This window comes from Phaethon lepturus, unplaced genomic scaffold (genome assembly GCF_000687285.1).
Source record: "Phaethon lepturus isolate BGI_N335 unplaced genomic scaffold, ASM68728v1 scaffold27302, whole genome shotgun sequence".
Taxonomy (NCBI): domain Eukaryota; kingdom Metazoa; phylum Chordata; class Aves; order Phaethontiformes; family Phaethontidae; genus Phaethon; species Phaethon lepturus.
This window is the reverse complement of record NW_010525976.1, coordinates 25,271-52,730: the sequence shown is the minus strand read 5'-3', so window position 1 is coordinate 52,730 and position 27,460 is coordinate 25,271. Positions and strand designations below refer to the sequence as shown.

Sequence of the window (27,460 nt, the reverse complement as noted above, 5' to 3'; positions counted from 1 at the left end):
CCTGCTGAATTGCAGTTTCAAACAAGGAAAACCTCCCCTCTTGTTGCTAATAGGATTTAATATACTTCAGTGTGCTCTCGGAGTCAAAATGTTTAAATTTCATTTCTGTCTCAAAAGAATGAGAGCACAGTGTGTTTAAACTGATCTATGAAAATGAAAGGGGTTTGGTTTTTTTTTTTTTGTTTTCTTCCACAAAGATACTAACTTTTCTGTCAGTAATTCCAAACATAATTGAATTTAGTTTTGATATACTGGATGTCCGTTCAGGAAGGTGCAGGTCAAATGAGATTTCTTGCAGCTCCTTGCTTAGTTTGAATGAAAAGCTTGCTGCATGTTATGGGACGTTTAAAGAGTTCTAACCCTTCAGGGGTGGATGTTGCTAATGCAGAACTGCAAATGCATGAACTCATGTCAGCTCTCAGTTAACAATGTCAGCAGTATATACCTTCCAGCCCTCAATTCTGAAGGGGAGCAGGCACTGCAGTGCAGGAGCATGAGATGAAAAGGATCTTCTAGATCTTTGAGTGCCCACTTGCCAGGTATCACACTGTAAGTTCCAGTTTGTGTTAGTGAGGCATTTTCCCTGTCTCCAGCTCTTCCAAAACCTCACTGCTGTCCCATGCTTAACAACCTCTGTAATTTCCAGTGCTCATTAGTTTATGGGAAGTTTATGCCAATGTATTCTTGGACTATATTTCACCAAAGATCAAGCGGGAGTTTTCCTGCCTCATGCCTCTGTCTCTCTCCAGCGTTCTGATGCGTTTCCAGAAAGAGGTCATATCCTGTCAGTCTTGACTTTGCGCAGTTAAACCAGCCGACTTCTTGTAATCTCCATTCTCACAATGCATTCTCTGCTTTATCCATGTGTCTCTTCTCTGCACTTGTTTGTGTTTTCACTTAGCTTTTCAAAATGTGTGTCACTAGCACTATACACTCTTCTTCCAGGTGAGATTGTGGTGATGTGTAGTAAGCAGTATTTCCTATCTTGACTGGCAGTATGTGATATAGCATACTTCTCTTTGTATAGTGCAACCTACTGGCATCCTAAATCACCTGATACACCAGGCTGCCTTTTTCTCAGTTGTCAGCTAAAGATCTTCCAGTTCATAGCAAAGATAGCTTTGAATTATGTGATCTTTCAATTAGTAATACAAAGTTTCATCCTATTTCTGTTGCTGTAGTTTATGACTGTTATTACTCCCCAAGTGCATGCTGATGCATTTAGTAATGTTGAATTTCATTCCATTTCTGTTACTCCACTCCGCAAAATCACATGGTGCTCTCTTATGATATCCCAATGCTCCTCCACAATGTTAATGCCTCCAAACTATAGCACAATCCCAAGGGATGTTTTCGGTTTTGACAGCCTTATGTGGAGTTTCAATGGTCTTTTATGTTACCATCCAAATTGTTACTCATAATAGTCATGCCTGAGTGCCTTTTTCACAGCTTATAGTAGTGAATCGGGGCCTCCTTCATGAGTCATTATGAGCCCTCTCAGTCTTTCCCACTTTGTGTTGGTGATTGTCATTGACTTTCGGAGTTGAATGGGAATATCCATGGGTTGAATTGGTCCCCAGTACGTTTGGGTAAATAAGTGGCAACATCATTGCATTTGTTCTCATTGCCAATGGTAATTCAACCATAATCTGCAAAGCAAATGAAATAACAGCAGCAGTAATTGAATTTGCTAAGGCTTTTCTACTCTGTAATAAAATTACTTTTGTTCAAATCAGTTAGACAGTAGCAAGCCCCTGGCCTTTGCATTGTCTCTGGATTCTTGGGAATAAACAAGTTTGTGCTAAATCGCGGCTGTTTAAAAATTCAGCTCTGGAAAGGATCATTTTCATTCATTTTTCAATTGCCAGGTGGACACTCTAATACAAACTCCATATCCGTTTCTTCCAGAGCATGCAATGTGGCACGTGCATTATACAACTAATACACAACACATAAAACATACTTTCATGAAAAAAATAAATATTTAGCAAATGCCCTTAATCTGTACTTAATTTAATTTGTTTATCACCTGGTATTTTCTTTTTCTGGGTTGTATTGCATTGTCTGTGGCTAATGTGTCAATGTTTTTTAGTCCCACACTGAGTATAATGCAATCAGTACCGATACAGAAATATCAAGACAAGAACAATTATTATTATTATCATTGTCATTATTACTAGTGTGATAGACTGTCAGGTTTGACAGTGCTGCTGCTGTGAGTAGTCTATGCTAAATCTCTTAAGTAATTCAAATACCCTAAACAGGTGAAAACAAATGACAGCTGGCTTCAGTGCGGTGGCATATTTTAAGGACTGGGGTGTTGTTTTTTTCAGAGATCTAAAGTAGAAAGCAAATTCTGTTGTGGCTCAGGTCTGTGGTCAGCATGAAAACACTTTTGCACATCTAGCCTGACTTTTTTTTTTTCTTGTCCTTAATGGAGCAGCAAGGCTAGAGTGCCTCTAGCCTCTTTTTCACCAAGAAATTGGAGAGAAAACAGAGGAAGCATCATACCTCGTCCTCCACGCAGAACTGAGCTCGGAGCGTGCAGGACCCATGGGCAGCACCTGCCTCTCCCACGTTTCCTAACAAAGCAGACTCAGGAGTCCTGCAGCCTGTGTGCTCTCTATGTTCCCCTGGAAAAGGAGCTATTTGGCTGTTCCCTTAATACAGTGTGTTTGCCTCTGTGTGAGTGAGCCATGGGAAAAGACAGAGCTGCTTTGAGGAGCAGGTCCCTCCAGGCTGGGTTTGTTAATGGTCTGTTCATTTTCCTCTGTTGTGGCTGCAAGAGAAGGGTAAAACTAAGCTCAAATACAAAACCCACCATATGATACATGTACGCTTATACCTCCACAAATTATACATTGGACTCAAGTGGGCTTTCTGCATCAGGGTAAACTTTGTGTGGAAGCCAAAGAAGAAGGAACCAAGTATTTCAGATCAACGTTCCAACCACTTAACGTTGTTCATTTCTTATGTGGAATATATGTTAGATTAAATAACGGCAGTGCAGTGTTGGATTATTTTGAATGAGTTAAAAAGACCCCTTGTTTGAAACGGACTGAGCACCAATTACAGCCTTTGTCCCTCTGTTCCAGTGAAGCAGCTTGTGATCCTTAGCCTAGACGATGCTTCAAGTTCATAACCACTCACAAAACTGAGAAATGCTGACCTTCTCCTGATCATTCAGCTTTCAGTTTAAGCAAGCATTTGCTTTTCTTCTGTTTTTTTTTCCCCTCTGAGCATCTCATTCCTGGAAGGAAATGAATCTTATGTGGTCCATATGATATTTTCCTACTAAAGTTTTTTTTATACCATAACAATTGATGGAAAATATTTGGTAGAGAAAGAAGATACAGTCTGTCAGGATGTTGCTAGTTTTCTGTAAATCAAAGCCAGGACCTGCAGAAAAACACATAGTGAAGAAAAGGCTTAGATAGTTACTTATTTCGAAAACTTCAAATAAAAAGTCCCGGAGTAATGTTAAATTCAAATAATGTTGAAATATTTTTTTTCCCCTTAGTTTTTTATCTTAAAAAAAGAAACATTTTAGTCTTCCAAGTCAGACTTACGGTAACGTCTTAACCACAGCATGCCAAAGCTGTTAGGTTATTTTAAAGTTTTAGCCAGAATCTGGACGTTTGTGCAAAGTACTCCCTCTTCCAATACAAAACAAAATAGTTGCTTGAATAGTCTTTGCAGTGCTGTAATTTTTAAGGCTTTAAAAAAAAAAAAACACACACAAAAAAACCCAACAAAGAATGTAGTTTTTGTTGGGATTTTTTACAAGACTTTTCCTTGGTATGTTGTAAACATCCACAGCCTTTTCTTGTGAAAATCTTTTTCCTTTGTTGTGCATGGGAGATAAAGTCACACAGTGCAGTTTCATGCACAGGTGTGTAACTATCAGTAATGGTTTTGGTGGAGACAGGCATTAATAAGGGATTGCTAGTAACCACTGGGCACTTAAATTTTGTCCTTCTAAAGACTCATAAATAATTTATTTTGAGTATAGTGAAGTAAAACCACAAATCCACTAACACTGCTCCGTGTCTCGCAGAAAATATGGGGCAGAATGATAGAGAAAGAAGGCAGAAAATGAAGCTGTTCTGTTGTTAAAGCCAACTGGAAGCTCATTGGGAAAACTAAAAAGTTCCTTATGTCCGCACAAACACATGCCATTACCCTGTGGGAAACTGTTTGCTGGCATGAAGGACACTTGGAAATTAAATGTAACCTCTAATGGCCCAGCATTCTATTTGTGATGCTCAGTTGCAGGCTTAGCTTTGCAAATTGTTGATATTAACTTGAACAAGCATAGCGCTATATTTATTATTCAAGAAGAGCATGTATTTGGTGTTGAGAAATAAAGCCTTTCACAGGGTTGCACATAAAGAATGTGAATAACTAATGTATGTTTATTTTGTTGATGTCCCCTAAAGATCAGTTTCATGGCTGCTTTCCTCGAGGCTTTTGCAACTTTTTTGGGAGATACTGATGGTACTTAGTGATTTTAAGGAGCAATATTACATTATGTTAAAAGCTGGATAAACCAGTCTTAAGTGCAATCACGTACCTTTATTTAACTGTCTGTGTTGTGGTATGTTCAATAGGAAGGATGCTAAAGCAAATCTCTTCTACGAATGCATCCTCATATATAAGCACACCCACAGTTGAATCTTTGTCCTGCTTTGTCAGAATACTGAATACAGAAATCAGCAAAATAAGTAAAATAATTTCCCTCTATGGAATGCTGTCAGTAATAGCACCTACACTGCAGACAAGCAGACAATCATTTTGGCATATTTTTACTCAAGTCACTTTTGGGGAAGGGTTAGCAATTCACTGGGTCATGTATTGATTATTTCCAGACAGATTGTTTTTTATTCATAGGGTGTCTTGTGGGATAACCCAACTAATACATTTTCCAGTGTGTTATACAGACCAAATGTAATCCATCCCGCAAAAAAAAAAAAAGAAAAGGTGAAAATTAGAACAACAGCCTCCCTTGCCAACAGAGTGACATCAAGAATGATGTTTCTTAGCTAGGTTTAATTTTGGAGATTGTTTATGTTGCTTTGAGTTTATTTGGGCAGTAGCAAGCATGTACCAAGTTCCTAAAAAGGAAAGTGTTCTTGAAAACTGCAGAAAAAAGATTATGTGAAGTGGAAGCCATCCAGCTGAGTATCTTCACTGTCCTTTGCAATACACTGTGCCGCTAAGGAAACGACTGAAAAAGCTTTTGGAGTCGAGGGAAAATACTTTAAATTTGTCCTTCTCAAATGGCAAACTCCATTTTAAAGGGACCTTTTGGTCAAGGTTACCCAACTAGAATGCCTAGAATGATTTCCTTAAAACATTCACTTAGGCCCCTGTGTTTAAGTGGCCTAACTCTCAGAAGTATCAGGCATCCACCAAGAAAATCCTTTGAAGGTGATAGGACCTAGAATCGCCAACCATCTCTGAAATCAGACCACCTGTACCGAGCTGTCTGAATGTAATTGTGATTGCTTCAGGCACCAGCTTTTAAACTGTTTGTTCTTTCCGCTGACAGTTGGACTTGTAGGTGCGGAGTTCAGGACTGAGGAGTGAGAGACTCCTCATCCTTCTCCTGAAGGGATGCAGTCCTTGCTGCTGTCTTCCAGCCAAAGTGTTAGGTCAACTCTTCGGTTGCTCTGGTGCTTTCTTTCCTCCTGTGGTTGTTTTTGTACACTGCTGCATTTCTTTCACAGCAGAGTCAGTATCCTCATGCTCTTTCCTAAACTGCTGCGTCATTTAATGGTTCCTGCCCTCAGCTCACACCTCCAGTCACTGCTTTTTCAGGTGAAGCTGCTGGATTCCACTTCCCATCCCCTGCAAAATGCACACGATTTTCAGTTCACCATTTTCTACCTACTTAAAATTCAGATTGTTTATGTGGAGGAATCTAGGTTTAGTTTTAGGAGCTCGACCTTCCTTGCACCCCACAAGGGACAGATAGGGCACATGTGAACAGATAGCAGCCACGTGTGCCAGAATTTTTTCTTAAATGGACACAATTTTGGGTAGATATGTTTGCTGCTGCTTTTTCAGGGTAATTTTCTCTGCCTCTCAAGAGGCAGCCCAAATCGTTTCATTTGCCTGTTGGAGCTGTCATTACCTAATTACTAAGTCTTATATTGAAGAAATAACTGTGTGAAAACACAGCAAGGAAGGAAAACGAAATACTTCTGTAATATCTCTTAACTGTAGTTTCATGTCAGTGGTTTATGCTCTCTGTGTTATGCTGGTGTCTCAGAGCATGGGACTTATTTGTGTTTGGGATCTTGTGTGTGGTTTGCCTAGTGTGTAGTAGAAAAGGGACAGGAATAGTGGTGTGTGAAATACAAAAAAAATGCTTTGTAATTTAACTGCTTGAAGGGTAAACTGATAAGCCGCGGGCAGTGCAGAACAGTCCCGCAGGGAGGATAAATGCAGGTTGTCTTCATTTCAAGGATGTTCTAAATCAGGTGAAAGATCTCAAGTAAAAGTTTGGGTCCCCAGTAACCTGCAGAAGAACCTTTATTGGAAGCAGAAAATAAAATTTGCTTAAAAAATAACGTGTCAATTCTGCACGATGTTATTTTTAACTTATGCGTTTGATGATTGATCTGTTAAAATGTACTCCTAAGGTCACATACTGCACCTTGATCTTCTCATACAGCTTCTAAGAAAATATTTCAAAGGAGTATCCCAGCTTTTGGTGAGGGATATCATAGATAGAAGCTAAGGACTTATTTAGGGCCAAATTTGTATTTCCGCATAGAGAAAGCATGGTGTAGAACACAAGGGGCTTCTGCCCAGCTCTTGTGTGTCACAGAGAAATTCATTCTGCACCTCAATTTCCCCCTTGTTAGAAGGAACAGTAAAGCTCCTGCTTTGTAAAACTCTTGAAATCTCTTGGTAAAATCCTAATTATCTGTTGTGGGCTGCAAATGAAGTTGGGCCCCCAAAATTGTGAATTCCATTGCAATTAAAGTTTGAGATTATGATAACACTTAAACATATTCTAGAAAAATACAGGGATTTCTTTCATGCTTTTTGTATTTTATTTTATAGCTGAATGGGAACTGAAAGATACCTATAAAGTGATATTTAGAAACTGATTGATACCAAATACTTCCTTCAGAGACTACTTCAGTTCATTCAGCAGCATTTATAGCCATTTTTCAGAGGCGTCATTTAAGAAAGTTGTATGCTGTCATCTTCCGCATGGTCCAAAGACTGACTTACGTTGGGAATTACAAGTTTTGAGAATAAAATGGCCGTTGTTTCCTAATTGGTAGCTGCTTTGCAATTAATTTCATTAATGCTTTAAAGTGCCTCTGAAATAATTCACTGCCTGTTGTGGCTGTATTCCTTGAAAAGCCTTGTGAAAGAGTTTACAGATCACCTAAAATAAGTAAGCATTGTCACTCTTGAAAGATGGTTTTTCAAATGCTTCATAGGAAATTGGTATCTCAAAACTGGAGTTGTGAAATAGCCTTAACTAAAGGTTTAGCCAACTAGCAAGTAAACAGAGCTAATCTGAACATTCCTATTTGTGAAACACTGAGATGGAAAACAGTACACATGTATGTTTTGACATTATTCCTGTGTTTATAAATCACTCCTGTTACACAACTGAAACAAGCACTGTTAGCAAAGCATCTGCATTTTTCCAATCTTTCAACGTAACGACCCAGATTTAGTCCATTACAGAAAAAAGTAAAAACAGCTGTTAAATATAAGCACGAAGTTTTTATGAAAAATCTAGGCTGTGCCTTGTTTTTAAGGCTCATTATGATATATTATTCACAAAGGAAACTGAACATCGTGTGCATTTACTGAACGTATTAAGTGACCACATGGTTCTGGTAACATGGTGTGGAGCAGTACTCCTGGAAATGTCATCCGTCGCGATGTATAATGGAATTTGTGTATCTGCCAAAATTGCTGCCGTGGGTACTGTATATGCATGTGAGTTATGTAGGATTGAGCACGACTGAGAAAGATCATCTGATCTGAACCCAGAGATAATGCCTGAATCCTAAAGAAGACATTGAGGTTATTTTGTATGATATAGAGCATATAGAATAGCATAGAACCAGGCCAGCAGCATCTCTGCTCATCCCAGTTTTCTAACTAACATTATTTGTTACTGTTTACTCTAGGAATGACTATACCAGAAGAAGACGCTGATGTGGGACAAGGTAGTAAATATTGCCTCGTGGCAATAGGAAGGCTTCAGGTAATGCCAGTCTTTCCTTATATAAGCTGCTTTTGAAAGCATAATCAGTCTTGTGCTTTAGGTGTAAAGGATTTGCACAAAGTTCTGGTACTAGACTGTTTTAATGTGCTTCCAAAACATGAAGTGAGTGTGCAGCCGGTGACTTGTTTAGAACATGTCAACAGAGCAAAATGACAATGTGATTTTGGTGCGTATGTGTGTTTAACCCAACAACAGCAGCGAGACGGTCCTAGAAGATGAGGGCATACAGACTTGCTATTCTCTAGGGTGCACAGGGCTGGGACATTCTAGATACTGACATACATGGGAGTACAGGTGCCACAGATGGTAGGTTAAGGTGGCTCCCAAAGCTGGTAATATGTTTCCTGCTATTCTTTCATTCGCTCGCTCGCTCTCTCTGGCTAATCAACTACTTGAAAAACTGTGATTGCAGGAGTTATTCTGAAAATGGTAAAGATAAGGCAGTCAAGAGGCACTTCACAGATAATAGCTTTATTCTCAGTGTGTATTATATTGTGCATTCAGATGTGATGTAAGCTGAAGGAACTGTGAGAAAAAAATTTTACTTCCTTTTTGTCCAGATGGTTGCAATTGATGTATTACATTTTTCTTTCTTTGTCCATTGCTGACGAGAGTTCTGAGCGGGAGCTAGAGCAGTCACAGTGAATCTCCTTCACTGCAGCAGGGAGGCTAGTTTTTATCTTCCCAGTCTGGGAATTCTGCCATGGGCGAACGTGTTTGAGCCTGCTGCATGATCTCCTGTTGGCCTCCACTCGTTGCCATCTGCCAGGATGGCATCGCTCCTTCTGACAAGGTAGCATGACCCTTTCATTAGAGCACAGGTGCCCATCTTGTCTGAGGTGAACAGCCTGCACGTTACCACAAGTGTTAGCATTTGCCATTGCAATGGCAGAGCTGCGAAGTATCACATGATGGTTTTTAGGTTAATCGTGCTTTTATGATTGAGGGTAATACATTCCACTAATGGAGAAAAGGAAGTTATGGGGCTTCATATGTTATAGCTGCCAAAGAAAGATGATTTCCAAGAAAATAACATGTCAAAACATCTGTTACATTAGAAGAGCCAGCAGGGTCTGAGGGAGGGCAAGAAGAGGCTCTGTGGATGGGTTTAATCACAAAGGAGTCAAGGTGCACAAATGAAAAACTCTGTTCTGCAGCAGCAAATTGAAGTCTTGCATACAGTTAACTGGCTAATCTGCTTCAAGACAGCAAAAAAATGAGATTTTGTTCTTTTTGCATTGGGACCTTGTTAACAGATAGCTTTGGAGGTTGCAAGAAAAACAATGGTCTCATTTGTAGCCCCAGTAGGAGTGAATGGATATGAAGTGACCTGATTACACAGGTTTTAGGCAGAGAGCTGGAAATGCATCGTTGTCTCTGACGGAGCGTTTATAGGAGGACTGTGTTTTTTCACTACAAGCAGCCACTTGGTGGCCTAATATCACCTTACCTCAACCTCTGGAGAACTTCAGGTTCAGGTTCTCTGTGTGTTTCTGGTGAGGTTCATCTCACCTGAAAGTTGAGTGTTTAGTCTGAGCACTCCTGTTGGATATGTCTACAGATAATGAGTTGGCCTCTTCTAGGGATTGACCTTCCTATCTTAAAACGTGTGGACTCAATTATCCTCTGCTAGTCTCTAATTCTTGGTTCACAAAAGCAGGAACGAAGATGCCTAACTTTAATGTGATGCCACAAAGTGAGATGAATACAGCTGTACTTATATCTTTATTATATCCGTGCTTCTTGGGAACTTCTGGTGTATTTGTTTTCCTGCTGTGCTGTTAAGCCTAGGTAGGTACTACGGGGTGAGGTATTTGCCCTGCAAACTAGACTAAAGGCTGTTCTGTATCATTCATCTGTGCTGTTGTTTTATTTATTACTTCCTTCAGTAGTTAGCAGCCCGTGAACAGGTTTTGTTCTTTAGCTGTGTAATCAAATTTGACTTAAGGTCAAACTGTTCTGTGAACTAAATACTGTGGATTTCATTGGTCCTAGGTAACCAGCTCTCCAGTGTGCATGGACATGAACGGCATGTCGGTCCCCACTGAGTTCTTATCAAGGCACAATTCTGATGGAGTCATCACCTTCGTTGACCCAAGGTGCATCAGCGTCATTGGCTACCAGCCCCAGGTCAGTGAGTCACTGGAAATGCAGAGACCGGTTAATGAATAATATTTGCACATTAAAAACAAAAGCAGCAAAACATGAAATATTTGTAGCTGAAAATTCATATGTCATGCACTAAATGCTGTTCATTTTTCTTTGCTGTCCACACCTCTAAAATTTACGGTTTTCTCCTTTGTTATGTGGGCTATCTTTTTACACCTTTTAGATCCAATTAGAATTCTTAACAGCGAGGTGCTTTAAACCTTGCACAGCGTTCCAGTGAAGACGTTTCTGTCATAGAAAGTTAACAGTCCTTGGAGAGAGTTTTAGTCCTGTAGATCTTTACTACCGCCTATCTATTGAACAGTAAGCAAATATAATTTATGGCATCTATTTTCATTTAGGCATACATCTGCTCCTCTGAATAGGAGGCTAGTCACAGAACTGAGTATAAGAGTAAACGAACTCCTGACTACCACAACTTTCCCTTGAATAACTCTCAACAGTTGCAATTTAGAGGCAAAAATAATTTCTTGCTCATTTATTTTTTCCATTTATTTTTATTTTAGGTAGCTTTATAATAACTGTTCTTAAAAAAAATATTACCATAAAATGAGCTGTAGTAGAGGATATTAGTGTCTTCAAGATACAAGTTCACAGGTATTAAAAAAAATCACTTAAAATTTGTTTGTAAATACATATAACTGTGCAACAGTACAAATATAATGTGGGACGCGATGCCTGCGAACCTTGTTTGTATGATTCATCCCTGATTAACTGAGTAGTCCTATTAAGGGTGATAGATCTACTGTCTGCAAGGATTACTTGCAGATCTGCTCGTGGATTTATGCTGTGGTTTGAGTTTTTCAAACAGCTTTATGTTCTATTCTAGGATCTTCTGGGGAAAGATATTTTAGAATTCTGCCATCCTGAAGATCAAAGCCATTTGAGAGAGAGTTTCCAACAGGTGCTACGTCCTGCTCCTTTTCTTCCATAATTTATTTATTATTTTTGTTATTACTTTGTTAAGAGAAGTAGCTTTTATTTTACATTTCAAGGTATTTTTTCTGTTATGCAGGAGAAGGAGTGGCAAGATACAAAACAATTTGTTTATCAGTTAGTAATCAGTTAGGATGCATAAATGGTAATTTTAACTGCAGCATGTGTTGGCTGTATTTTCAGAAACAAGTCACCTAGTTATAAATTTTGTTTTCTTTTTACAAAAAATCAGATGAGTGTTCACTGCACAGTTTGAGCTGTTTTGGAGATGCCTGTATAGATCCCACTATGTTAAGTAGTAACTGAAAGTATTTGTCTTCCAGGATGGGTTGTGGATTTGAAAGTACCCAGCATCCCTCTCTAATGCTGGATTATTTGTGACCTAAATTCTCTGCTAGCATAGCTGACATGCTTCATATACTTTAATGGAGTTACAACCACTTTACATCAACGGAGAATTTGTCCCTTTTCCCTATTAGGAATTGAAATGCAGAGAGAAGTAACAAAAGAAATACAACATACAGAAGGAGTTACTGATTTGGATTCATTTTTAGAGTGGGCCACATTCACATCAGCTGTATCAAAGGCGTTGCTTCTGTTGTAGATCTTACTGTTTCAAATAGGTCTGGGATGTGCAGTAGGAGTGCTTTCCCTAAGCCTTCTGCTTGTTGCTAGTCTTTTCAACGCCTTCCCTGCTGCACTAGAAAGTGCGGCATAGTATGTTTAACCAACTACTGAGGTTCAGTTGATCTAAGTGGTTCCAGATTTTCTGACAACAGCCTATAGCTGAACCAAGTTTTGTTGATACATCTTGTGTTGGATGCTGAGATGTATTTTCAGCTGTGAAATGTGGATATGAAGTGACTTCTAAAATAATTCGTATAGCCAACTATTTATTCAGGCATGGCACGCAAAAATGGAGCTTCAAAAGATTCTCTGGAGAAAACAACTAAATGCTGTTCTGAGTCCATAGAATAGATTGTGAAACTGAGGTTATGGTCTCTACAAAGTGTTTGAGATAGGGGAAGATATCTTATATATATCTGCTAGCTCAAGTACTCTTGAGCTATTTCTCACCATCCCCTCCCTCAAGCAGAGACTACAAACCCCATTGCTGAGCTAACAGAAAAGACTGCATGAGCATTCTGCATCCACTTCACATCCCTTGAACACACTGAGTCCAAACAGAAGCTAAAGACCTTTTAAATTCAAGATGTTGATTCGTAGGCAGGAGCCTGTGGGAGTTGGATGTTTGAATAGGTCGCCACACCCAGTCGCCTTCTCTGCCCCACCTTGGCTGAGGGTGTGATGCTGCAGCTGAACCTACCTAATGGGTAGCTGTCATGGGGAGTCAGGTCCTACTACCTCTCTTCTCTCCTCCCTGACCTCCTCCCCACCGTTCCCGCTGTCCTGATCCTAGCACAGATGGCCTTGCCAGGTAGGCTAGCTAGGGGACTAATCAGTTTTGCATGGGGCTAGCTTTCAGCTGGTTCATCTCCCTGAACTTGTGCCTGATCACATCAGTGGCGCAAGAAGAGCCACGAGAACGCGTAGGCTGTTTTTCACTAATGCCCAAATGATTGATTTCACTAATTTATCTAAGAGACAATGACAGACAGCTGCTGGATAATAACATGTCAAACATCCATCTTTGAAGTGATTGCCTGGGGCTCAGAAGAGCCAACTACCTAACGTTCAAATTAATGACTTGATCCTTCACTCAGAGTGAGATCAGGCCGTGGGAGGCTGCTGGGGTATCCCTGAACTCAGTTGCCGGGGATTTCGCTGTCGCTGCTCTCTATTAGGTATGTGCATAAATGATTTGCTGGATCAAGGACCTACATGATTTGCTTAAGGTCATACAAAAAGGACAGGAGGAAAAAATGCAGATTAGAAGTGAAAGTTCCTGTTCACTCGACCTGTGTCCAATCTATGAAAATACTGTGCTGTTTCTTTAGTAGGCAATTCCTTTTTCGGTATATTTTTGTTCGGTACAGTAGCAGTGTGATTGGGGCTGTTATTTCAATCATGCAATAAAAGACTGAAGTAAACAGTTAAGCTATGCACCAGGTGGTTTTTATTTCCAAAGAATGTAAGAAAGTAAAGGTTAAACATTAGCTTTGAAATTTTTTGCGCTATCTTGTTTGTGTGCACTGTTTTAAGACAGTTCAGGATTTTCCCACCAATGATCTCTATGCTTTATATATTATTACAGAATTAGTGTTTGCTTAATTCAAACTTCAGGACAATAGATCACTGCAGTTTGTTTTATTATTGTTAGTTTGGCCATAGAAATCTTCATTAAAAAGGTAACTGTGGTTTTCAATAAACTCTTTTTTTTCTAAAACCCTCTGAAAACTTGACATTTCTGATTTGCTGACAGTATCAGAATGAGGTTCATGCATAACAGGAGGGAGGGCAGGTTTTGCAGTTTTTGGTCAATTGCCAGTATCCATCTCAAAACTTTTACTTCCTTGGGAAGATAAATTCATTCATCGGGGTGGGAAAATCAGGCCAGAGTAAGAAAATCTCAAGGCCAAGATCAACAAATACAGTTTAGTATCAAAGGATCCAGAATACAGCTATTTGATATCCACCAGGATGCTATTCAGATTGGACACTTTTACACAAGCTCTGTGTTTTTTACCTTGGGTGTGGTAGTAGAAAATTACTGATAAAAGGATGTTGCTCACAACTCAAACTACAAAAGCATTTTTAAAAAAAACCCAAAAGGCATTTACCTCAGTATTATTTTGAACTTTCCTGGGTATTGCTAAAGCTTTTTGTGTCTTCTGTTTGCATTCTTTCAATTTAATCCTGTACCCAGTTGATCAGTTTGAAATGCAGACCTTTGGAAAAAACAGGATTGGAACATTTTTCCTAATCCGGTTGTTTTCGATAAAGACAGAGGGTAAATACTGGGTTTTCTACTTTTAGAGAATACAGGCTGCAGATAGCTAATAAAAAATAGATTCCAGTGGATAAGGATTAAGAATCTACAATGAGATGTGGCATTTATTTGTGGTAGACCTTTCCTTCCCTGAGGCACCCCTGAGGTAGCATGGTGGAAAAGAATAAAAAATAAGCAGAGATAGCTCAGGTAAGTGCCAGATGAATGACTTGAAGCTATCTAAGTTTTCTTCTGACTTAAACCGAGATTGTTAGATAACACATAAAATGCAGTTACAGTGCCAGTGTGCAAAGTATTGTTTTGAGTGTACTCCTTTAGCTGGCTGCTTCTTACTTCTCACTTGATGCCCAGCTATTGACTTCAACAAGATTTCAGCTACCAAAACCAGAATTTGAACTGTGTTGCCAGACATCTGAACTCTCAGTTATTAACAAATAGGCTGTCCAAGCAAAGAATTTGCTCTCCATTTTCTTTAATACTATTAAAATGAACAGTGGCTTATTTGTGTTCTCTCCATTCAAACACTGGTTCATTCTTTCCTCTTTTGAAGAAAGTGTTTCTTGTTAGCACTTTACCATCCTAGGGAGTCTTATAATGTGTTTGGGGGGGAAAAAACCCCCAACCACATATGGTTTCTAAAAAAACCTCCACCATCCTGTTTAAGTATTATCCTAAATTTTGATGCTGAAGTATGATTTGGTATGTCACATAGATGAATTGTATAGCTAGGTATCCAAGCAGATAGTCAACCTCAAAATGTTTTTTCTAGTGGGCATTTGTTTCAGCTGCAGCATTTGGTTTATAGTTTACATAGAAATACTTGATTTCTGTCAATCTTTCTTGATAAGCATCCCACATTAAACCCTTCTTAAAGCTTCCCTGTTGGGATAACAGCACAACATGTTGGTTGTCCTGAATCTGTATTCTTCTTTCTGCAGGCTGGAAAATGGCATTTTATACAACAAAGCATGAAGGTTTCTTTCTGAAGGAGATAGCTGCAAACATGAATCAGATTTTCCTTATTCTCTTTAAATTAGGAATTGCCATGCTGTGTCCAAAGCGTTCTGTAATTTAAGTTTAAAACACACCAGTTACTGCTGTTTACTATTCATTTGCACAGCAGGTAGCAATCTCCTTTTATTAACCCTTCCAAATGGTTTTGCAGGTTGTGAAACTGAAAGGTCAAGTCCTGTCTGTCATGTATCGTTTTCGTACCAAAAACCGGGAATGGATGCTGATCAGAACCAGCAGCTTCACATTTCAGAATCCTTATTCCGATGAGATTGAATACATCATCTGCACCAACACTAATGTAAAGTATGTGCCTTTCAGATGCTCACATACCTGGTTTTGAAAGAATTTAAGCATTGCATTTTGCTGTAAATACATTACGGATTTTGTGGTAGCCTGTTTCTTGCTCCATTTGTTTCCCCGTTAACAGTACAGTCTGTAACAGGGTTTTTTCTGCATCATGAGATCTCACAGCATAGCTGTTTCTCTGTGTCATTATCCTGCAATGCTTCCAGTGCCTGGCTGCATCGGAGCAGAAATGTCACTTATCTGTTATGTCATTAGACGAGCCCACTGATCTCGGTCCAGGCTGCCTTAAACTAGCACAGAGCTTCCAGCAGCAGGCCAGCTGTCCTGATATTGGAGGAAGGTTAGGCTGATTCCTAAGCCAAAGAGAAAATTGCATGTCCGTGTTCACTGTGATCATACCATGCCATAGTCATGCGCACCTTCTGCTTGGGCTGTGTCCACTTTTACGACCTCTGAAAGCTGTCAAAATTATTTCCTAGTAGGCTTGAGTGGGAAGGGTTCCTGATACTCAGTTAAGATCTGGTGGAATATCCCTAAGTATGGGGACAGATCCAACCTCTTATCTTAAGAGGGGGAATAAATCATCCTGTCTTTGAATTAATATTTTCAAAAATCTGTTACTTGACCTATTGGAAGGAGGTTACCCTCCTAGGAGGTTACCTAGGAGTACAGTGGAGGTTCGTTGCTGTGTAACTAAGCAGGGATGCTTTTGGAGTCTCCTGAGTTCTGAGCCAGTAACTGCAGAAGCTAATCTGGTAAAACCATTGCTTTATAGTGTGGGGTTTTTTTATAAATAGTTCTTCTTTCCAATATAAACTTAATCTATTTCTAAAACAAAATCTGCCTCTGGTCTGACCAGAGTTTTTTTGCCAAGTTTTTAGCTCAGAGGAAATTATTGGTTTTAAGATCTCAACGTGTTAGACTGTATAATGGAAATGCTGAACGAGCAGTCTACTAGTGGAGATGCATGCTGAGAGCTCCGCTTGCAAAACCAAACCCCTGGGGCTTTGGCATTTGAAGTTAGAAAGCTAGTAAGTGTCTCTGGGTGTTCCTTCACTTGCTCCTTTGGACATGACACATACCTGGGCTAGAAGGGCTATGTTTTCACTCACTTGAAAGCCAGCATCACAATCATTTTGCTCAGTTTTTTCTGCATACCTAAAAAGTTGGGCTTAAACAACTGAAAAGTTAAGCTCATTGAAAACAAGCAATGTGTCTTGAAATCGGACAGCTAAATATCTTCCTGTCTGCACTGTGCATCAAAATAGATATTTCCACATTTCTGCTGTCCCGTATTTCTTTTCCAAATAATTTGTATATGCAAAAACAGGCTTCAAAATAAAAAGCAACTTCTGAAATCTGTCCCAGGCTGGCTTAATTGTGCTTTGTTCCCAGAAGTCCGCAGATCAAAAAAGTGGGGCTGTAGACTTATGTTGTGTTGTCTCTGGGACTGGTTTTTTCCGAGCCTTCGCTATACCATTCAGTTTGGCATCGCAGCACTCACTGTGATGAGTAGGACTGTGCCAGCTTCTGGCTCTTGTTATATCTCTCTTGCTAGGTTTGAATAACAACCCAGAAATGTTGACCTAATATGGAATTTGCCTGCTGCTCCTTTGACAGGACGTTCCCTCTTTCCTGTCATGTTGAAAATGTTCTAGTCTTATGGCAAGATGCAGCCCATTATACATCTGCTTTTGAACAGTAGAAAGAATGCATTATTCAAACTGTTTTATGTTTTTCCCCCTGTTCTCTCCCACTTCTCAGACAGATTTCCAAAGAGGACTAACTGTAATGTACTGCTGTTCCTGGATGCTTCTGGATTTTTTTTTTTTTTTTTTTTGCACATTTGGGGTCATGTGGTGCCTTCTGATTTGCTAGATGCCTTGGGGAGTTGTATGTCATGGTAACTGTTGATTTCCAGCTCCGCGTTCAGCTCCTGCTGGGACTGGTTGTTCAGCACTGCCCCCAGTGTGCATGGCCATCTTTACGTGTCGGTGGAAGTATCAGATGCTCTGGGGTCCAGCAAAGTGCTTCACGTGGAGACCAAGCAGGGGTGCCTTCCACTACGCAGTTGTAGGCAGTTCTGCACAGAGACAAATTGTGATAACCTAGCCAGCTCCATAGAATACATGTTTGAGGCAGTTAAAAATTGAGCATGAAATTGTACAGACAATGTTTAAGGCTTAAATCAGTTTTTGACGTAGGGTAGTTTAAAGCCACAGTACCTATGTCTGTGTGTGTGTGTCTGTTAACGGAATAGCTCTCATTTTGAGTTGGTCGGTGAACAGCGTTTTCCCAAAAGACTGTAGAGGGCAGTGGTGGTTCCAGTTGCGGAGGAATTAATTTATTTTTTTGTTGTTGGTTTGGTTGGGTTGGTTTGTTTTGTTTCTTTTTCTTTCTTTTTTTTTTTTTTAAAGATACTCCTTTGAAGCTTCAAACAGTCAACTTTCCAAAATTGCTTTTAGTGCGGAAGGATAACGAAACATTAGGTTCAAATGTTCACTTAGTTCCTTGCAAAAAAAGAAAACTTCTCTGAGTTTCACTTGGGTGTAATCATCCAAGAGAAACTTCCTGGAGAAGTGAAGCATTTAGCGTTTAGCATTTGTGCTGTGTTCGGCTGAAAAGACAAGTCCCCCGTTTGACCACATCTTCCTGTGTAGTTGGGACTGTTTGATTTCCAAAAAGAAATAATAGTTGTGATACACATAGAGCAGCGTTTGACTAAAATAATCTGTCATGGTGACAGATAAAACTATCTAAAAGTCTTTATTTTTATATATATATATATATGAAAGATCTTTTTCTGACCTTTATGGAAATGGAAATTCTGATGTTTCATTTTTGTAAGCCCTGGAGTCCTATGGTGCACTGCGTGCCTTTATGAATCCTACAGTTGTCCTGAGTCTCAAGACTTTTTGTCCTGGAGTGAGCTGGCACAGGTCACTGCTGGAGGCTGCCTGCTGGATGAATCAGCCCAAGCTTGTGGGAGAGACGCTTTCTGATTGGGATTCTCATGGGCCAAAATACTAAAGAGGTCAACTATTCTGATAAAATTCCAGTCTGTGGTAGTGGTGCTAAAAACTTACTTGGTCCCTGTGCCATCTGTGGGCTATCTGATCCCTTAAGGCTGGTGTTACACAGACCCTTTCACAGGAGTGAATTGAAGTGTAGGCTAGAAGAGGAAGATTTTGAGAGTTTCTGAAAGAGGATTTTACAATGGCAGCCCAAAGGCTTTTATTACTCCCTTTTTGCCCAAAACAGACGCAGGAAGCACATGTGCTTGTATTACATAAAAATAGCTTGGTAGGGATATGGTAGTGTTGTTTCTCTCCCAACATAGAGAGTGTTAATTTTAAAGTTCAAATCCTTTTGTGGTTATTCTGGTGCCTGGAAAAGGAACAGGTGGCTTCAGTGTTCATAGAGATTAATTTGGCTGAAATCCTCTCCAGTGTCAAAGAAACTTTCACAGAACCTTCCCTTTTCCTCCAAATATATTTACTGAAGTAAATTTGAATTAACTGTCAAAACCTTCAGATTCACTGAACCATTCCTTCTTCAAGCCAAGGGCTTTCCCAGTTTTATACTGAATCTGTGGGTGAGCCAGGAGTTCCTCCAGTACAGGCAGAGTCCTCCATTGACCCAGACAGTACCTTACTGGCTATGTTGGGTATCCTGTAGAGCCAGGAAATTTCTCTTTCATTTACTCCTTGAAGCTGTGAAATTGAAATTGAAACCAAGGGTAGCTTGGGGTTTGGTTTCAAAGTCAGAAGGCAGTTTGAGTTTTGCCCAAACTGGTAATAAGCTCTTGTTCTGTATCGTCTTTACAAAAATTTATCTAGCAGTTGGATGACTGAAGGGACCTGCAGGTGCTGACCGTTCAGTCAAAAGGGCTGGTTGGGCGGCAGGGCCTGAAACAACCACGACAGCAGCGCTCAGCTCTCCCTGGTCCGCTGGTCCATGAATTGCTGCACAGTTTCTTTCAGGTTTGAAGCATCATTTCAACTACTTATACAGTAGCAGCAAACAAAAGCAGAAGATGCTAACCTGGCTTTGCATTTCAGTCGTAATTAAGTGCGGCATAGCTTGCACAGAGTTCAGTGAAGATACACTTAAGTATTTGGTTTTTATAGGAAATGGATTTCGGAGGTTGTTCCCAAAGTTCAGTGCTGTTAACACAGTGTGGTATTTATATTGTACTGCAGCTTAACGAGAATTAGAGATGAAAGATAGAGAAGGGCGAAGGAACACTAAGTTAAAGTGCCTGCAAAACAAATAACTAGTAAGTATGCTGTTTTGTTTGGCTCATTTGTATGTATATGGCTGAATCAGGAAAACATACTTTATACGGAACAGAAGAGACCTAATGTGCTGTTTATTGACACACGCACCAAGTCGTTGGTAATAAAAACAAATGAAACGGTGTAATTAGCTTTCACGTTAACAACAGGATTTAATGGGTGTTTATTGTCCACAGGGTGGTATTTAGAAAAACTTCCCCATAGATTTGCCATGATTAAATTACCTCCCATAGCTCTGTTGGAAAAGTATGCATCTTATGTTTGCGAACAAAGATTTTCTTTGCATTCCAGAGGTAATTTTTAGGAATTTTCTGTTGGCTAAAATAATGTGGAAAATCCATGGCTCTCTAATGACCCGGAGGACTGACTTTTTTTGCATGTTGCTCATAGGATGAAAGTGATTCTGTGTATTATGTGTTCTCACACCGTAAGGCTAACAGAAGGCTTTTTGCCATCTACTCCCATCTTCTGTTTGTTGCAGGTCCCAGATTTTTTTGTCCAGTTTGCCATGGGACCTAGTAACTGGTGTCTGAGCAAAGTGTCTTCTGGAAAAGCATCAAGGGATGGAAAAATCCGTTACTTACTTCAGTAGGTTGTTTGAGTGGTCCCCCACATTCCCGTCAGTTTGTGCCTAATTTTTCATTTGACCGACGGCAAGTTTGTCGCTCAGTCCCTTGATAATTGAATCTATCGAGCTCAAAATTTAAAAGAAGATTTGGCTAAAAATCTAGAATTCAAGCCTGTGGCCAAAAATGTATCCTAATTTTCCAGAGTTTCAAATCCATGATCTTGCTATTTTGCAAAATCTCATCTATTACCACCTGTCACGTGATGGTGTCTCTCTGGGGAAAGCCTGCGTGGTGTGTAAACCCTGTCTGTTCGGTGGTTTCTCCTTCTGAAAAACACCAGAAGCATACAGAAACTGTGAGCACTGTCAAGTATCATTTGCAAGTACCAAGCTTACTTTCTTGTCAGTCCAACTCCAATCTTATCCTAATCTCTGAGCTTTAGCATGATTTGGGGGCGGTTGTATCTTTTTGCTAACTGAGCGAAGAGCCTCACAGAGATAGTATGCTACATGTGCATCCCCAGGCCAGAAGTAATCTTGCTAATTGTGACCAAGCAACAGAAAGCAACTGTTCATAGAAGGTGCAAAACTTTTTGATAGTTTTGCGGCTGCTGAGGTTTTTTATCATTACACAGGCAGTCTTCCTTGAGACGCTGCAATGTCAGCAAGCTCCCAGCTTCACCCTAGAGACTGGTTCAGTGCCTTTCGTGGTATCGGCCCATGCCAGAGCAAGGGACTCTGCCTTCTCCGTGGCAGTGATGCTCCTTCAGACAAGGACCATGGCAGAGTCTTTCCTTTCTACAAGGAAATCTCAAGCTGTTGTGCCTGTATATCAGCTGGCCTGTTGGCTGACAGCTGCTTTCAACATGAAGTTGTGAAGTGAAGGTGATGCTGTGGCCATGCTGTTCAGGACTGTTGCTTGATCAGGCTAGAGCCTGGGCACAGGGTGCTGTGCTGGCAAGATCGTATGGCTGTCGCGCTCTGCCGTCCCAGCTCGGCGATGGGACAAAGCTGGGTTTGTCTGTCTGCAAACAATCATACAGACCTACGCCCAGACAAGTGAGGTTCCTAATGACTCGACATGGGGATGGTATAAGTCCAAAGGAAAAAGCATGAATTCACATTTTAATGGTTAAAGTTCTGGTCTTAATGCATCGGCAGCACTTTTGCCTTTCATTTGAAAAGGATTGGGGTTTTACATCTGATAAACCGTATACTGCACAGTGGCTTTTTGTGTTGAAGTTGTTTTGTTACGGTAACTTCAAAATTTCCAGTAGCAACAGTTAATGTAACTGTGTCTGATTTTTTTTTTTTTTTTTTTAATTAGAAGCTTTGAATTTATGTCCTTACAGAATTAAAAAGCAAGTGAAGAACTGGATTCAGAATATATTACAACTATAAAAAAAGATGTTTACATTTTTATGAATAGTCGGTATTTGCACATGTAGTGTGTGTACATGCCCCACTTAAGGACCACTTGCATGCTGTCCCTACAGGTCTTCATCTGTAAGAAAAGTCACCTGTCAGTTAAGTCTCACAATTTCCAGTGATTTTATCTGTTGATATTGGCTAATTGTCATAGTTAAGTAACAGTGCCTGACACTTAACACAAATCGAGTGCATTTCAAGGATCTGCAGAGTTTTCAACACTGAAGTTTCTCATTCTGGCATACGGCCCCTGAGGTTTATTGGCTCTGGCAGTTTCTTTTGAAGTATTTTTCTATTGCTGCTGCACATTTAATTTTTCATAAATCCATATAATTAGATTAAGGCTATTACTTCCAGTGATTCTTATCTCATTTAAACAATGGATATTTTTTGTTCAGTTCTGATTAGCATGAAAAGGAGACTTGAGTTTTCTGTAGCATTTGTCAACACAAATTGATTTTATGTGATGTCTCGATTTTATATAGTAGCACAAGCAATTTATTTCTGGACATTCACTGCCTTGAAAGCTTTCAAAAATTATATAGAATCTGGACTTGGATCCTGAAGAGTGTAGAACCAAAGCATGTTAAATAGGTTTCATTACAAAGAAGGATTTACATGCAGTTCTTTCTAGCTCAACAGGTTGTTCCATTTTGTTTGACATGCTTCAGAGGGAGCTTTGATCACTTTTTCTTCTTGGCTGGTGTAATTCTGCATTAATGTTACTGGAGGTTCACTGTTTACTTCAGTAGGATCAGTGAAGGGGTCTGGTATATTCATAGTTAACATGAGGCAGACTTGTTGGTCTCTTCATAGTGGGTTCATAAATCCTTCATAAGGAGGTTGTATTCCATCCTCTATTACTTACACACCTACATTTCTGTGCTATTACAGCAAAACTCTTCATGCTCCCTGTTACATTCCTGTGGTGCAAGTTTTCCCAATGAGAAAGCTTTAAAAACAGATGAATCTCACAGGAAAGGATTTACTAAATCATCTGAGAGATGTTTCACTTGGAGCATAAAACAGGAGACCATGGCTGTTCCTTTTTCTATCTTAATTGGTTTTTGTAGCAAAGTCATTTTGTCTCTTTTGCAGACAACTTCAGCAGCAGCAAGCAGAACTTGAAGTACATCAACGAGATGGGCTGTCATCCTATGACTTATCTCAGGTGAAATTTCTCAAGTTTTTATTTTCATGCCTCCGGTCTTTTAAAACATAAAGCAATGGCACATTTCAACAAAATTAAAAATACAGTGTGACTGTCTCTGAGTTCCTTTTTGCCAAATATGATGGAGGGAATTACCTTCCTCTGTGTATCTCAACAGGTGCCTGTTCCAAATATACCAGCTAATGTTCATGAGGGTGGAAAGTCTGTGGAAAAGCCTGATGCTATCTTCTCCCAAGAGAGAGATCCAAGATTTGCTGAGATGTTTGCTGGAATAACTGCTTGTAAGCGAATGTCTCCAATGTTTGATTTTTAATAGTATGGTAAGCTTGGTTACATGATGTAGAGCACAGCTTCAAGAGAATGAAGAGAAACTACAACATGGCACAGCAATTTCCAAGCAACGTCAATCTTCAGGACATTTCCTAGAAATTACCTTTAGTTCATATTTCCCCTAAAGATGATCAGGAGTAAATTCAAGGAGGGAAAGACAGCTTTCCTGTCACCAGAGCTACCTATTTTTGATTCTGTCTTCATTCATGCGGTGCCCTTAAGCAGTGTTCATTGATACTAAACATAGCGAGCGGACCTTGCCGTTTCTAAGTATATATTTTCTTTCTTAAACAGCAGATGTGAGTTCAGCTCTCTAAATAGACATTCATTAAGAAAGTTAACATGTAGTCTTAATGCAGGTCTGCAGTTTTTTATCAAATCACCAGCTTTTGCGTTGATGCTTTCAGGGGCATACACTGCCTTGAAGTGTAATATACTTGTTTTCCAGTCAGTTGAGGCATTTCCAGTCATGTTACCTGTCAGTGAGTCCTTACTCTTTTTCCCGCAGCTTTCAAACTTGTTGGCAAGTTCTTTTAAGAGGGATAGGAGTCTCAGAAATAGTATGTTCTTCTATATTTTGTAAAAATTACTGTGAGGACAGAGTCCTTACTGAGTGCCCTCACCAAAGGATTTCCCAGCCTTGTTCCAAGAGGTGGCAACCAACTTGTCAGTTGGACAGATGTAGCTGGCACAAACTAGCCCCAACATATGCTGCCTGTTGCCCTAACAGACAGAAGTCGTTGAGAAGATTGGCAGCTGAAGGGGTCATCAGAAATATATCTGTAGGAAACCAGGCTCATTAATTCCACTGCTTGTGGAAGAACTCGTTAATTGTTTATTGTTCTTAACTGTCCGCACTGAAAAAGAGACGTTTTTACATTTGTTTTAAATAAATCAATGTGCAAGTGTCATGCAGTGCATGAAGGAAACGACCCACAGGGTTTGATTCCAGGGATGTTGGGAGATGACCTCACTGCATTGGTTTCTTATGTCTGGCTTGGCCTTTTCAAATGGAGAAGGCATTGTAACTGCAGGATAGACTTGATACTCTGTCCTCCTGTTGCTAGGACTTCTCTGTTATTCTTCTTCATCCTTGTCTGTCTACTCTAACAGTGAAGTCAACAGCTGAGGCCATAAAAGGGGTCCATTAGAAGGTAGCAAGACTCCAACCCTAAACACCAGAATATGTTTTTCTAAGCAAGAACATCTTGCTTTTTGGCTGCCTTATTGGCTCTTTTTCAGGCAGCTCTCAGCTGTTTGTGGGGAGGGGTTAGGGTTAAGGGTCTAGCAAGCTGTGAGGTAGCGGGGAGGTTATGTTCTTGGAAATGCCATTTCTCTTTTCATTTATCTTTATCAATTTACAGGCTATGCTTTTTTTGGGACATTCACCCTGTCTGAATTTCTCATGGGAGCTGTGATCAAGGTCTTCTCTGAATGATAAAAAGAGATGGTTCACAGTTAGAGATGAGATAGGCTGTCCAAAACCAATATTGACAAACCTGCATGCTGCCTGCAAGACATTTGCATTATGTTGATACCCGATCTCATTCTCTGCTATGTTCTGTAAAAAATACAGGTTTGACATAGGGAGATTGTTGGTATAATTGCATGCAGTGACCACACATAATTAAAAAACAAAAGTAGGGAGAAGAAGCCTGGCTTCACTGATTCATGCAAGTGCCTTGAAGCGCGGGATGACGCGGTTTTTGCAGACATCTTCGTTCTGCAGGCAGAAACACTGTTCCTGCTGGGAGAAGGGCATATCATTGACCAGTACTGTGATGAGGTTTAGAGAGAAATAGGTCTAAGGATCAGGTAAAACACCAAACCAAAACAGGTTTTCAGTGCTGTTCCAAAAGTGAAAGCAGAGTAGTGTGTAAAGTCCTGAGTGGGAATACAGCTGGGAGAGATTTGGGCCATATTCAGAGGCTAAAGAGCGTTTCATGTAACTCAGGAAAGATATTTTAAAGCTGATTTAGCTGCTTGTGATTAGTTTAGCTGTTCCCTTTGTCTTGGTCTCATCCTGTGGCACAGACCCCGGTAGCTGCCATGGCAACTCTGCTCCACTTGAGGAATCCCAGTTCATTTAGGGCACTCTCAATGTTGCTGGTGAGTTGTTCTCAAATATCAAAAGTACCTGCAGGATTTTGGCGCAATGTCTTCCAACCCTGAGAGTTTGGTATTCCTGTAAAGGGTGGCCTTAGAAAATGAGACATCTCATGCAAGAATGACATTACTGCAAAAAAAGGCGAAATCATCTGTCCTTCTTGGAGCTATCCTAACCTATTCTCAATTCTTCCTACTACATAAGCAACCTTCTCTAGACTTTGTCCCCATTTCTCCTTGTCTTTTTTATACGAGAGCATAGGTTCGCAGCTCGGACTCGGTGTCTGTGCAGGGCAATATGTAGCCAGTGAGGAATTTCTACAAATTTCTACATTACAGAGGAAAAGCAATGACAGGTTGAGACAGTGGCATACTCGCTCCTTCTCTGAGGCTCCTGTGAGGTAATTGGAGGTGCCTTTTTTCACTGGGAAGATGAGTTTAGATTCTTATTAGGAACGTAACATAAGAAGAATTTAGGTAACAGAGAAGAGCTGGTGTGTGTTGGAGGCCTTTTGTGAGCCACACTCACAAGCTCTCTAAAAGCTAGGGAAAACTATAAAATACTATTACTTGTGAGTTGAGTGGGCCTTGTGTCCAGGAGATCATCTTGTGAAATGAGTGGGAATCTGAAAAGAACAAAGGGGAAAATGAGGCAGACGATTTCTAGGCGTCAGAGGTGAGTAGCAACAAATGGTTGCAAAATCATCAGCGAGTTGCATGGTGTTTGCGCTTGGAGGTAGTAAGGAAAGATGGGGAAAGTGAATAAATGGTGGTGGAGCAGACCTTTAAATTATTTTAAGAAAAGTGGTAGCAGTGAGGTTTCCCTGGGCTTTGGAATAATCCAGTGCCAGAAAATTAAATTAAAGGACTAAATGGCACTGTTCACCCAATCTCGTTTCATTCAATTAGAGATTTATCTCCAGTTGCCACATTAAAAGTAGACTATAAAAGTTAATGGCATCTCCATGAGTGTGTTATTCACTACGCTAGTCTGTCTTTCGCCCCGCTGGGACGCTTGCATCTTATTTCATGGCTCCCTCAAGCCACATACAGGACAGCAAAACCCGTGAGAGACCAGTGTCTTGCCTTGCTGCGGCTCAGGTGTGTAAGTCTTGCAGGCTCTCAGAAGCAGAGTGCCTCCAGCCACCTGTGAGATTGAAGTGCTGGTAGGGGCTGCAGGATCACCCAGGTTTGCAGGTGGGCACCTTGAGATCTGCAGGGTGACATCACCAAGCTGCTTGGGAGTCGGGTACTGCTCTCCAGGTTCTGGAGGGAAGTGGGCTGACAGCTGATTAGGACAGGGGCTCTTTGACACCATTCTTTGAGATGTTTAACCCAGCGGGGTGTGGACCCTCAGCTGCTACCTCAGTGCGAAGAGGCTGCGATAACAGCAGCAGCCCTGGAGGGCTGCTTCTGGAGCCAGAAACGTACCCTCATCTGAGGCCATCCCCAGGTAGGCCACAGAGCTGCATGTGCATCAGACCTTCTTCAGACCAGGCTTGTTTCCTGTGGCATTCCTCCATTCCCCTGGGCAGACTCTCCCATCCTCCTTCCAGAAGAGCTTTGTTCCCTTTTCCAGTCTGTAGCTGGGACCCACGCACTCATCACTCCCCACCTTGGCCAGAGCCGCTCTCCGTCTCCCATTCCCCATCCTGCCTGCGTGGTTGGGAGCAGCTTCCAGCAGGCACAGAGAAGGTCTGGGCCGCGTGGCCGGAGGGCACAGAGGAGTGTTGTGTTCCATGCAAACAATAGCATTAATGAGGGACATTCTGGGAGGAGGGTATGAGGTAGACACAAACCAGCTGTGCCTCTAGTGTCATACTGAATTGTCATATAGCCCTTTTGTGTCATTAATGTGTTACACAGGGCTTCTTCATGAAGCTTTAAGAAGGGAAGAACAATCCCTGCTGTGTATATATGTTGAGATTTTCATTAAATAATTTTGCCTTTGTTTTCA

General features: G+C 40.5%; 1 protein-coding gene across 1 annotated transcript in view; it reads left to right on the top strand.

Moving 5' to 3' along the window:
- Positions 1–27,460, top strand: part of ARNT2 (aryl-hydrocarbon receptor nuclear translocator 2) — a 69,163-nt gene that overhangs the window by 31,662 nt on the left and 10,041 nt on the right. The window contains exons 8-13 of the mRNA XM_010282934.1: positions 8,169–8,245; positions 10,262–10,396; positions 11,265–11,339; positions 15,448–15,599; positions 22,995–23,067; positions 23,225–23,348. Coding sequence (XP_010281236.1) covers positions 8,169–8,245; positions 10,262–10,396; positions 11,265–11,339; positions 15,448–15,599; positions 22,995–23,067; positions 23,225–23,348 — 636 coding nt within the window. The remainder of the gene's footprint in view (positions 1–8,168; positions 8,246–10,261; positions 10,397–11,264; positions 11,340–15,447; positions 15,600–22,994; positions 23,068–23,224; positions 23,349–27,460) is intronic.